At 34.2% G+C, this 14,247-nt stretch overlaps 1 protein-coding gene across 1 annotated transcript; it reads right to left on the bottom strand.

Moving 5' to 3' along the window:
• Positions 1-152: 152 nt before the first annotated feature.
• Positions 153-9,006, bottom strand: LOC108464309 (isocitrate dehydrogenase [NADP]-like). Its single transcript, XM_017764540.2, has 15 exons — positions 8,637-9,006; positions 8,508-8,551; positions 8,327-8,436; positions 8,184-8,221; positions 7,515-7,592; positions 7,344-7,397; positions 7,160-7,261; positions 6,930-7,021; positions 6,738-6,841; positions 6,557-6,625; positions 6,358-6,473; positions 6,153-6,187; positions 5,371-5,513; positions 599-721; positions 153-516 (listed from the first exon to the last, which is right to left on the bottom strand). The coding sequence occupies exons 1-15, from the start codon at positions 8,686-8,688 to the stop codon at positions 423-425; spliced, it is 1,254 nt and encodes a 417-aa protein (XP_017620029.1). The 5' UTR covers positions 8,689-9,006; the 3' UTR covers positions 153-422.
• Positions 9,007-14,247: the final 5,241 nt, after the last annotated feature.

The following is a 14,247-nucleotide window of genomic DNA, read 5'->3' as shown; positions in this document are numbered from 1 at the left end:
TCTTCAGGACTTAAGTTATAGACATTTTAGAAAGCCTGCCGTGCAGTCTCTAATGTGAAAAACTACAAAGGGAAATCAATGGAAATATCCAAAAGTCCAATATCTCCTAACGCACACAATGGAAATTTCACCATGTTCATAGTTCATACAGATTAATGAACTCAACGTCTTTGATTTCACTGAAATTAGGTACTTTATAAAAGACAAATAACACTCTAAACATAATCGAGACTTATTTGTTTCAATCAAATAAAGTGTCCCGAACTTCAACTTATTATAATGTTTATGTAGGATTCAATACATTATTTGTTTATAAATCTATAGAACTGGCATGCATTGCAGGACATGTACTAGACCTTATTTATTCGCAATTATAAATAAAGCTAAAAGATAGACGAGAGGGCACACAATACACGCATGCTTTACAACTTTGGTTTCACATACATTCTGTTACTCAACTCCTTGGCTACTGCTTCGATAAACTCTTCGGTATTTAGATACTGAGACCTACTAACCCTGCAAAACACATGAATTTATTTTCACATACACTTGCCTAAGGTGCAGCAAAACTTTTAGAAAGCTAGTAGAGAGAACTTACTTAGGACCGTGAATCAAAAGCGCAAGATCTTTTGTCATCTTCCCAGATTCAACTGTTCCAACACAGGCTGCTTCCAGTTTTTGAGTAAAATCTAGCAGTCGATCATTGCCATCCAACCTTGCCCTGCATATACATTATATTGCCTAAGTGCAATTGTCATGTCTCAACTCTCAAGCAGTATTAAAATTTAGCGTTCTTAAGGTAGTGTATCGTTTCATACGGAAATTCCTTGGCAAAATCTTGGAATTTCATACAAGCGTTTTAAACAAACTGCATTTGAAGTTTAAACTGTAGCGATATAATTTCCATGCAATTGGATCTTCTCTCGATTTTGCAAATCTGAAGTTCCAATGAGGAATATATCTTGGCTTCTGTGCCTCAGATAGAGGATGCTACGTTCTCAACTGAAATCTAGGTGAACTACTGTGTCGTCTGGCTGATAAGCCTTTTTCTAAATGGGATTTGATACTATCTATTGAAGAATTTGCCATTTAACATCCAATCAATTCATAAATTGTCGTTAATGGGTCGCACCATCCCATTAAATTTATTTTCCTCAATACATCCAGCCTTCAGGAAATTCTTGATTAAATTTAACAAAATATTGTTGTTTGCAACAAAAGCTACAAGAGATTTTATTTCAAGAGGGTTATTAATGACCAGAGACATTTCCTGAAGAAACTGCTCCCCCAAACAAAACTTCACTCAATTCAAAAGCTTACATTTTTTGGTGTTGCCATAAGATTTAGAAATTATCCACATCTTTAACGCAAAAGACCTTGCTTCTTACCAAGGATCTATGGAGGGCATAACAACTTGAAGAAAGCAGCATCTTTGCCACATTTAAAATGTAAGGTAAAGTTTATCAAAGATGTTCTAGACAATGAAATAGTATTTACCAAATATGAAGGGTTTCAGAAGTTCATAATCCAGTGGAAGGAGCCATCAGAATCAGATTATACATGAATTACCGCAGCAGTATTTCAGAATGTAATTTCAACCTATAATAAACATATATTGCTTTCCATCCTAGGCTCAAGATCTATATCCAGATAGGAAGAAAAGAAAGGACTCGGTTTATAAGAGAACAAAAAATCTTCACGTTAGGAAAAGAAAAGCAAGTTTTCACTTGGAAAGGGAATAGAAAGGTCATCGGTATATGAAACACAGAGCCACAGACATGCTGAAGCTCCTTGTTACAGTAAAAAGAATATATATATATATATGAAATAGGTTTTATATCAGAATTCAGAACCAAAACAGGAATGAAAAGCATAGATAAAATCATATCAGAGGAAGCAATGGTAGTTGTGACACTGCTCCAACTAGAGAGGCATCAGGATATCAGATATCAAAAAGAGAAATAGAAGAAAATACAGGAATGTGAGGCTAACATGGGCATCACAATCTTTGTTTTGCTTGTAAAACTGTCAATCAAACCTTAAATCAGAGGTGAAAAGAGGATGGAAATAATAAAGGCACTGGCTGCATGTGAAACAGATGAAGCTGAACAGGTGGAAGGGTGCTATCCTGAAGCCTGAATTGGTGGATCAAGAAGAGCATCAAGGAAGACACTGAACCTACAAGACAAGTTTAGCTATACTACTGGAAAAGCAATTTTAAGTAAAAAGTAAAGAACAAGGTTGTTGATGCCATGAGTAGAGTGATCTACTTAAGTAAAGGGATTATTCAAAAAGCAAAGATTTTCGGCTTCCTACAAATTGATTAAGAGATGTAGCACAATCAAAATCGGGTGGGGCAATGGGATCTATGCATGGTCGGTCATAATCTAAAAACTCAAAATATATCTCTAAGTAATAGAAAACCTAATAAAACCTCAAGGTGATGCTCCATCAATGTAACCGGAGTTAAAACTAATTTAGATAATCTGACTTATTTATCACGCCTTATTGTATCTAGAAGTTCAAGTTTAAATTATGCAATCTATCATCTGTGTTAGAAAGTGAATGCTTAAGGGAGATGTTAGTCGTTAATTATTGTCTTGCCATTAAAGATGTTAATTATTATTTTTATAGATATCTTAGCTTATTTTTATTAGGATATCTTCTTTAATTAAAAGTATCTTTATGGTATTAGGAGTCTTCCTTTATTTAGAGTCCTTATTTAAATTTCCTTAGCTTATAAGTGTAGAAAAAGGGGTCAATATTTATTTATTTATTTATTGAGAAGATCAGATTTAGTTTTTGTTTATTAGGAATTAGCTATTGTAATTTATTCACTTTCCTGTTTTGTTGGGATTCCTAATTAATAGGAATTCTGTTTTCTATTTTAGTGGACTGTGATTCCAGCCACTCTTTAGCCTATATTAGGTTGTAATAGGATTCTACTAAGAATAAGAAAAATTCAGATTTATCTTCAATAAGTTTTTTATTCAAACAAGCAAACCTATGTAATCTCTATTTAAGAAGCTGATTACAATAATAAAACTAAGTCAGATTAACTCATCTTAAGAGGTTTAAGACTCTCTCTAACAAGTCTACAGTAAGGGACTCCCTTTGAAGAGTTCCACACATTCACCATGAAGGCATTTGCGCAGAAGAAATAGAAACAAGGGAAAAAGCCTCACTAAGTTAAACAATTTTCCTATAAATCGTCTGTGACTTGATCCAGAACTCAGGACTGTAACAATTTGGCCTCAAACCCAGACACCACAGACGATTCCAACCTTAGAGAGACTTTGATGCAAAACTAGAAAAAGGGAATTCTACAATGGCTGCAAGCATTGAAAAGTTGGAAAATAAGCTATCGCAACAGTTGTCGTTGCAGATACAAGAATTGATAGCTTCCAACCAGAATCCTGAAAGGGAAAGAGGGTTTGAAAGAGGTAACAGCAGTGTCAACAAAGCTGGTAGTTGACCAAATAGACAAGAGAACAGGGCAGAGTCAACAAGTGGCTCAAGAATGGTGTCACAATATATAAAGTTAAGACTTTCCAACCTTTGACGGAACGAAAGATCTCTTAATTTGGCTACACAGGTGTGAGAAAATTTTTTCAAATAAAAAAGACAACTAAGGTAGATTAAGTGCGATTGAGAGTGCTTCACATTATGGGAGACACACACTTGTGGTTTTACCTGATGGAAAAGGAGGAATTCTATCTTTCTCATTGGTTGCCTTCAAGGAGTACTGTATGATCAGATTTCGGCCACCGATGAGTGATAACCCCCTGGGAGAACTGATAGAATTGAGACAGACAAGAACAGTAGAGGAATACTAGTGCCGATTTGAAGAGCTGTTAGCCCGTACTGAATCTGTGCGAGTAGATCAACAAGTTGCCCGTACTGAATCTGTGCGAGTAGATCAACAAGTTGACATATTTACCACAGGGTTGTCAAGTTCCATTCGGTTAGATGTGGAGATACAAAAACCTCCAATTCAGGCGATGAACTAGACAAGAACTTTTGAGAAAAAAACAACAGTTAACAGACCTATTGACTTAGTGTCAAAAGCCAATTCGGATGGGAGCCGGGCATCAAGAAGAGACTCCAGTGCCAGCAAGACAAACCGTCCCTTTTTTAAAAGGTTGACTTGTTCAGAGATGCCAGAATGAAGAGACATGGATCTTTGCTACGATTGTGACAGTCCATACTCGTTCAGGCACCAACGTAAAAACTTATTTTGGTGGGAGAGAAGATCCTAACGATATTGCACAGAATCAAGACTCAAGAGGAGGGTAGGGAAACTAAATCTTCTTGCATGCAATAACAGGCCAAAAATGCACGAACTATTCAATCTCAAGCTTGCGGACAAGCTCTTTTTCTTAAAGGAGAGTAATGTTAGACATCAATTATTATCTTGCCACTGAAGACATTAATTATTATTTTCAGAAAGATTAGCTTATTTTTATTAGGAGAATGAGATCTTCTTTAATAAAAAGTATCTTTATGATATTATGTGTCTTCCTTTATTTAGAATCCTTGTTTTAATTTCCTTAGCTTATAAGTCTTTAATTCAAACAAGTAAACCTATGTAACCTCTATTTAAGTGGCCGATTGGCAGAAATAAAATTCAGATTAAATCAATTTTAAGAGGTTTAAGACTTCCTCTAAGGAGTCTAAGGTAAGGGACCCCCTTTGAAGAGTTCTACACATTCACCATAAGGCATTTGCATGGAAGAAACAAAAACAAGGGGAAAAAGCCCCGCTAAGGTAAACGATTTTCCCACAAATCGTCCAGTGATTCGGTCCATAACTAGAGACCATAACAGGAGATTAACATGGACAAAATTGTGATTGGACAAACAGGTCATCTATGTCAAAGGTGCTTGAATGCAATTTAAATTACAGTTTAACAATAAGGATTATTTTGGACTCCTTTTCCATTTATATCATAATATATTTTGTTTTGTGGAGAGCATCAAACTTAGTTAAGATACTATTGACTATTTAATATGATCAACTTTGTGTCTATTACACAGTATAATTTGAATTACTAAGAAAATTTTATTCAAGTAATATATCTGCAAACAAGGGCATTATAGGAAATTTATTGACATGCGTTAACCATCCTATTTTCTAAAATGTTGGTCCAACAGCCTAGGAAAATTGTTTTCCATGAAAAATTGCAAATGATTCCAAATGCAAGGATTTACATTATTGTGTATTTTCCTTCACATTATTGTTCATCAAGAGTTCCTAGTTTCCAAGAGAAGTTAACCCAGACTTAAAACACCACCATCATAAGGATTCCAAGCTTTTCAGAAAATAAACTACATACATTCAATAACTAGATTAAGAATAACAAATCACTACCTGTGTGCAAGGCCTCGTGACCAAGCAAAAATTGATGCTATGCTGTTAGTGCTGGTTTCACCTCCTGTTTTATGAACACGGTAGTGGCGGGTAACTGTGCCATGGGCTGCTTCAGCTTCAATAGTCTTTCCATCTGGGCACATCTGAAAAGGAATCAAATTCCTCATAACCAAAAAGAAAATACAAGATAATGGTTTAAAATCAAAGTTCTGGGATTTGTCATAGTAGTCAGCGTTGCGAATATAATGAATTTTTTCAAAGTTGTACAATGCACCCACCTTATAACCAAACATTTTCCATTAGTATTCGTAAACCGTGATGACTTTATACTAATTTTGTTTGTGATAAAATAATTATATAACTAATTTACAAATTACAATAATGCAACGCTAGTAAAACCTCTATGTAAACTTAATGAATTATTGATCAATGTTAACATAAGAATTGTTTCCTTGTAACTATGATTTTATGCTAACTGTCCAAGTATGCTTGCAATTGAAACATCTATCTTCTAAGAGATGATGGATTGCTTCATCAGTATTATATTTATACCACCCCCACCCCCCCCAAAAAAAATGAAAGAGAAAAGGAAAGACCCGCCAACAGCTCACAAAAACACAAATTCCCTAATTGTTGTTACATTGTGGGTGCTTGTGCATGGATTTTTTTGTCTTTTTTTTTCCTCTCTTTTATGTGTGAGGCCACTATGTTGCTCTGCATACGGGTAATGTTTTCTTTCTGTCTAAGCATGAGTGTGGTTCAAAGGGAGAGAGAGACTATACCAGCACTGATGTCATCAACCCAAGTGATCCAAACCCTGTCCCATGCCAAAAAAAAGTGCTTAGGAAATCAACAAAAGAAATCAAGCATAACAATAAAACCTTTGTTAGAGATATCTCAATGAAATGCTTCTTACTTTCACTTTCAGGAAGCAATTGATCATGATTACATATGAAGCAGATGTAATAATTTTAAATTATGATAGACCTTGGGCTAAGAAGTCACTCTGCACATCTCCATCATAGTTTTTGCATGCCCATACATAACCTCCTTCGCTTTTTAGAGCATAAGCAACCATATCATCAATAAGCCGGTGCTCATACCTACAACACAGCAATATAAGCATTGTCAGTGTAGTTACTCCAACTAAGAACAAGTGCAAACTGCAATGGGTAATGTATCTCACCAAATACCTTCTGCCTCAAACTTTGATTTCCATTGAGTTTCATAAACTTCCTGGAATATGTCTTTGAATCTTCATAAAAAGAAAAACATTAGAAGATATCACCAAAACATAGGAATACATGGTAACAAAGATCAAGTAATAACTCAGAATGAGAAAAAGATCATATAATACAAATGCAAACCTTCCATCGTAACTCTTTAGAATTGTATTTTTTGTGCTCAGATAAAGTGGCCATTTCTTCTGGTAAGCAGTAGTCATTGAAGCCTCAGCAAAAGCACGAATAGACTGTTTCCAATTCAAAGCCATAATAATAGTTAATTGCTTCTAGGAACCTGTTGGATCATACAATCAGCAAAACATGTTGAACATGTACCTCATCAGTGTTGTACATCGACAAAGCTACACCGCCAGCACCTTTGAAGTTGAAAACCTCAAGCTCCTTCTTCTCATTACTCTTATCAGGAACTGCAAAAATTGAGATTAATGAGATAAAATAAGATAAATGAAGATTGATTCAGGTTTTCTTTTACAGAAAATCTGCAATCTTTGTCAAAATACAAAACATGAATTAACAGAATCTCTCTATTAAAAATACAAGATTACCGAAGACAAGCATAAGTTTTCCAGATTCCTGTACAACTAAATCAGTTGCTCGGTATTGATCGCCAAAAGCATGTCTTCCGATGCAGATTGGCTTGGTCCAACCTGTAATGTTTTTGATGAATAAATACAAATAACAGTAATAGTAAGAATAATAAAACAGATATATTAAGATGAAGTCTCAAACTTGGGACAAGCCGAGGGACATTTTTGCAGATAATTGGTTCCCTGAAAACAGTTCCTGGAATCACCAAAAAAAAAAGAAATAATTTTAGCTGTTTCAAAACCCCCCAAAACAAAAGCAGATAATAATAACCAAAAACTGAGAACAACATGATACCAAGTGAGAATCACCAACCATTTAAAATGTTTCGAATAGTCCCATTTGGACTTTTCCACATTTCCTTTAAGTTGAACTCTTTAACACGACCTTCATCTGTCAAAAATCATACAGTACATCACTTTGATAAACCCTCTTTAGTCAATCTAGACAGTTGCAGTCCTCTTCCATGGAGACATTGTTAATAATGTGTAAAATTACTAATTCCATTAGGAAAACACCATTACCGTGATGATATGAGATATTTTACAATGCAACAACATGAGACATGGAAACATTTTCACCTATTCTGCTCCTTACAAAAATTAAAAAAGAAAAAAAGCATTGTCCAAATTTCTTTTTTTTTTTTCTTTTTTTCTACTTTTCCACTGTATTATCTCTCATTTCTTCCTCTTCCCTCTCTTCATAGTAGGTTGAGGCCTTGGAATTTTGAGATCTCAATTGTGAATCCAACACTTGCCCAAATTTGAATCCCACACTTTTTTAACGACTGATTCTGATGGTAACTTTCATATTTCAGGTTCGAGTCTCACCCTTCAAATTTGCTTTGGATAGTTAGCTAGTTAATTAGATAGAACTAAGTTATTTGTTGAGTTAGATGTTTAGTTCAGTACAAGTAATGATTGATTTTATTGGAACTCTTGAAACTTCGAAAAGAAAAACGAAAAGAAAATAGGAAACTCATACCTGGAGTTATGGTTGCACATTTAATTGCTACATTATACCTAAAAATACAAATACAAAAGTAATTAATGGCAAAGCAAAGTAAGCAAAGATATCAAATATTGCATACAATTACAAACATATGAACACTGATTTCAAAGCCATACTTAAGAGTAGCTTCGCCACTTGCGATGGTAACTTCATCATTCGTGGCATCACGATTATGAAGACCAAGGTCAAAATATTTTATATCCAACTCCAAGAAGGGAAAAATTAGCTGACAACATTCAACCAAAAACAGATGTAAGAAAAAAAAAAAACCTCAAAAACAAACTGAAAAAAAAATACCTTTTCCTTTATAGATTTCCAAATAATACGAGTCATTTCATCTCCTGCATTAGAAAGGAAGGAAGAATCAGCGGTTAAGGTAGAGAAACAAAAAGCGGAAAGAGAGAATTCGGGGGATTGGAATCTCACCGTCCATCTCAACTATTGGATTCATCACTTTTATCTTAGTAGGGAATGCCATGTCGATTCGAATTTACTTGAAACGCCCACTCACCAACACCTTCTCAGAGGTTTGAAATAAAGATCATAGGATATTGATTCTGCAGAACCTCAGCTTCTCATACGCCTTCCTTATGTGGCCACCGTCCAGACAAATGATTCAATTCCAAAAAATAGGTCAACTCAGTCGCAGAATGTTTCTTCGACCCCTCAGCAAGTAGTCCCCATCGGTATCACCGATACGGTTATTATTATTTTTAAGGGGGGGGGGGGTGTGAACTGCAACTAATCACTTTTTGTCCTTTTATTCAATTTCATTAGTAGTGTTGGTTTTAGAATTGCTATAACAATAAATCTAGGCCTCGCATATTTTATCAATTTATTATAATTTTAAAAATTAATCTTGAATATTTACACATTATTCCAATTTAATCCTTATTTTTTTTACAGAATTTAATCCTTATTTTTAGAAAATTTAAAAAAAAAAATTTATATCTTCATATTCAAATCATGACCATATATATAACAAATTTAGCTCCATCCCTATTATGATCTTCATCTTCAAATCAAGATTCCTATCAATCAGATTGCCTTACCATTTTCTAGGCTTTGAATTTGCACTTGAAATTCATCATTTTTTATCTTAATCTTTGAATAAGAACTAACAGAGATGAAATTGTAGTTTTTAAGCTGGTTACCTTGTTCACTAATAAATCAATCTTCGGCGCCATGTCTGTCACAGAGTGATCATCACCAACCTTGGACTCAGTTTCATCCTTTCTTTGTTCAATGATGTTAGCCACTTTTGGTTCCATTTTTTTTCTTCTGCAATTCTCGATTCATCTCCAACAGGTTTATTGGAGAGAACATTTCTTGAAAGAATCCAACTTTTACAGCAGGTTTAATTCACTGGAACGAAATAAAACTGTAACAGAATAGAGCTGTAATATAATAGACCTGCTCATGGGTCAGGCTATCCGGCCTGGCCCGAAGGCCCGCTCAAAATATGGGAAGGTTTGGGCAAAAATATAGGCCCGAAAAATGGGCTTTGACAAAAAAATGAGACTCGTTTAAAAAATAGACCAGGCCTCAGGTAAGGTATTTTTGGCCCAGGCCCAGCCCGGCCTGAATTCACTAAATGACAGAAAAATTCTGTTTTTTTTTTGTTTTTGAATGTTATTTTCTTATTGTTTTCTCCCTATTTTGCTACTATATTAATATTAGTTACTCCTATTTTGTTGTTATTATTTAGATATTGTATAAAACTTATTTTATTATTAATTTTGTTATTATTTTAAAGACATTTGTTAATTTTATTATTATTTTAGAGGTATTTGCTTATTAAGTTGCATCTATCTTAGTGTTATTTAAGTCTACATATTTTTAAAATTTATTTTTAATTTGTTGGAAAATATTTATTTTGATTTTTTTAGTATTTTTAATGTATAATATATATTTAAAATTATATAAAATAATATAAAAATAAATACTGACGGGTCGTATGGTAGGGTTGGACCCAATGAATGGGCCTAAATTTTTAGTTGAGTCTGGCCCAAACCCAACCCGGCCCGGCCCATGATCACCTCTATAATATAATAGTCATTATGTGGAAAAGGAATTGGAATGAAATTAAATAAGCATAATAATAGTTTGGCTGGATAGAATTATTATTGTTATTACTGTAATAGTATTCATATGTTTAAGTGTGAAGGATAAATATCTAAAAGAAAAAAAAAACTACAATGACAAATATATTAAATCATATTTTATATTTTTGAAATTTAGAAATAATATTTTATATTAAATTATATTAAAAGATTTTTTGAAATTCATTTTCATCTTCCTGTACAACATTTTACAATAGAAAAAGCATCAATTGCATCATTATATCTGCATTCATTTGGTTGTTTCTGCTCAACAACCCTGATTAGTTCTCCATTTGACCCTAGTTAAATCACACTGTCCCACCATTTTCTCCCCTTATCACAAACCAAAAGATTTAACTCATCAATCTTTCTTTATCCTCATAATGCAACCCAAGCAACATATAATTCCTAAAAGTCCAAGACTAACATATAATTCCTAAAAATCATGGGTCATTTTCCCTTTTTTGCTTATGAAATATAAATAAGGATGGTGAATGACCCATGATTTATATAACGATGGTGAAAGAGCAATGCAACCCATCTTTATTTATATTTCATAAGAGAAAAAGGGAAAAAGACCCATGATTTATCACAAAATATGTCAAAATCATTATAATTTCATTTCATAATGCAACTAGCCATTTACAACTTATAAGTGGCAAAACACAAGTATATCATTTCTGGAGAAACCAGAATGGCCGACTTCTCAATGGTTGCTTCATCTAAAATCACAAGCAAATTCGAAACTATTTGAAAAGAAAAATTACATCAACTTTTCTACAGATAATTTGAGACTAGACATCATAAACCGGCAGTCGCTCTTCAATAGAAACACAACAAATTGGACACCTTTTGCACTTCTCATAATAAGTGTTGAGAAAGAAACAACATTATTAATAATTAAAGAAAACAGTTCCACATCCTTTGATAAGAAATGAAAATATTACACACTATATGTCAAAAATATGTTATGCCACTAAAAAGTCATGTAAATACCATAATAATATATTTTTGAGTATATATGATGCCTAAGCCAAAGCTTTCACAGACATCTTTGCATTAACCAATAGTTCAATACTAAGAAAACAACCAGAATGGAAAATAACATTGTCAGTATTACAAAGGTAGATGCAAATACCTGCAGAGAACATGATATCTACAAGGAAACAAATATTACAACCAAAATGGAAAATAACATTGTCAGTATTAAAATGGCACAATTTCACTAGGAGAACTTTCCTTTATCTTTCTTGATCCAAAAGAAAGACTCCATTAGCCTTAACCTTTGGTTGTGATCGTCGCTTTGTAACCAAAACCAATAAAGCTAGCTACTTTCTTTGAGAATGCTTTGTTCATATATTCTTGTAAATAAACTATCTACACATGCTTGAACCTATAAACTATCTATATTACTTAGACTAGGGTATGAGTGTTTAATACAAATAAATATCCAATACGAAAATGAGTGTCAAACATATGTACTTAAAAAGAAAAGGGTAAACTACACCAACAATCACTCAACTTTCAACTCAGTCACTAAACTTTAGGAAAATAACAAATCAGTCACCCACTAACATTTTCGTTTACAGGCCTAATGGAATAGGTGACGTGGTCCGTTAACTAGCTGACGTGGCTAGTTAACTCGCCACGTTGGAATTGAGCAGTCGAAGGGACATAATTTTGAGGGGAAAGGGACAAGTAGAAAAAAAAGGGGGGGGATATTGAAATTTAAGATAGGCTGGGCAGAAGCAGAAGAGGAAGCAACAAAAGAAGAAGAAAGATCTTAAAATGAATTGTTCGGTCAAAATCAACTAGACCATATAAAAGTTCAATTCAGTTCAATGGACCAGGCTCCCCAGAGTCGGCTTACAATCTATGATTACATCCTAGTAGAGCTTATTTTGTATCTACTTAAACCATTTGGGATCCGCAACTTTTCTGGCGAACTTGTTTTATCGTATATTACGTATACCCCCTTATTTAAGGAGTCTCTTCCTCTTTTCACTCTAACTAGGTTGAAACATAACCTTGGCATCACTCATTACTGTCCTTGGTGAATTTTCTCATTATCCTTGTGGTCTATGTTACTTAGACACACCAAACTTATTCATTCTTGTGACTTATCACCTCAGTCACACCACAAACTCCACTTAAATCCCTTGTCCTCCATTTTGAACAGTGAACTTTCCAAATATGATCCCTATGTTTTACGTCTTAGCAAACTTCATCATGTTTACTATCCCGTCAGACTACCCCATGTTTACTGTCCTAGCGGACTGTACTGTACTGGTTTCCATTAGCCGAGATATGGTCTTCCACCTTAGACCTCTTTTGAGGAATCGTTCCGTAAGGCCTTATCGCTACTGAAATGTCACCCCATAGAGCTTGATAACTGCTGTCACGGTGTTGCTCTATGGAACCTAATAACCACCATCATGATGTCATCCCGAAGGGCTTGTTTCACATTTCACCTTGATGCTCGAACACCTAAGTGTCCCTTGCAAGCGCCGAAATGCACATCACGACTACACTTAGCAACATCGTATGGTGATTTTTTAACAGAATTCTATTTTCCCTATTCCTCCACCTATTCCTCCATTTCACCATTCCAAACTTTGATGTTCAAACACAACAGTGTCCCCTCCGTAAGGCCCGAAACTTTGCACATCATAACTTACACTCAACAACACCATATGGCGGTATTTGACAAAAATTTCTATTCATCCTAACTTCATTTATCCCTTCAACACTTCCCACCACACTATGCATATATTACTCAAGCATATAATGTGATTTATCATTAAACAAACATTACGCTAGATTATCTACCATAAAACAATCAACAGTCAACTGGCGAAAGCTCACACAACCTACTCCTTCTTCAAGTATATACACACCATACCTTAGGCAACCTCAATACATCACCAATGTGATACATGTAAGTCACACAACACCATCTATCATCCAAATGCAAGGTACAAAAACTCACATTACTTCCTTATCCTTGTCAACTTAACTTGTCTTAACACCGGAGCCTCTTTTGTCCTGGCAATTAAACATGACAACCATTTATCGGTTAAACTAAAGGAGTTCAACCCTTAAAACCCAGAATCGATCATTATACAAAAGTTTTTAAGAGTTCTTACTCTACTTATTTATTCAGTCCACAAGTACAGAGAGGTAAAGAAGCTTACCAGTTCCTCAATTTCTCTACTACTAGACTTTAATGCACAGGACTGTTGGAACATACAGAGCTTCCTTCAGCTACATCCTCTTATTCTCTAGAGCGACTGAAGAAGTTGATATTATGGAGAGAAAATGTGTGAATAAAATTGAGAAATTTCGTCTCCACACACACATATATATACTCTTATGGCACGATCTTTATAGATTGGCACAACTATTCATCCTTAATCATTTTATCTCACATTATAGAACCAATTGATTCCTATCTAACTAAATCAGAACTGAGATCCAACTAACCACAATTCAGCCATTAAAATTTTAAAATTCCTAGTGAAGCCCGACATTTCACTAATCCTTTCAATTTAATCCTAACTTTCTTAAATTTTGGGTCAATTAAAAATCAATCGAGTGTTACAAAAATAGCAAAGATGGATGGTTTTATTCTGCCTCACACACAGAACTCTCGTCACTTGAATGTATGAGAAATTCATTCTCATTTTCAATAAATTTATGATTATTGGTAACTTCATTTATTATTACGAAATATTGGATAAGTTTTAGAGTTCATCAATTTACAATGGCAACTCTATTCAAACAGTTTGTTGATTTACGATCATAACTTTAGTTCATTGATTTACGATCATGAACACCTCATTTAGAGTTCGCCAGTTTACATTCACAGTTTATTCAAACAATTTGTTGATTTATGGTCACAACTGACATTCTTAAAGCTCGTTGATTTACTATCG

Source organism: Gossypium arboreum, chromosome 13, assembly GCF_025698485.1.
Source record: "Gossypium arboreum isolate Shixiya-1 chromosome 13, ASM2569848v2, whole genome shotgun sequence".
Classification (NCBI taxonomy): Eukaryota; Viridiplantae; Streptophyta; class Magnoliopsida; order Malvales; family Malvaceae; genus Gossypium; species Gossypium arboreum.
This window is presented reverse-complemented; position numbering and strand designations above follow the sequence as displayed.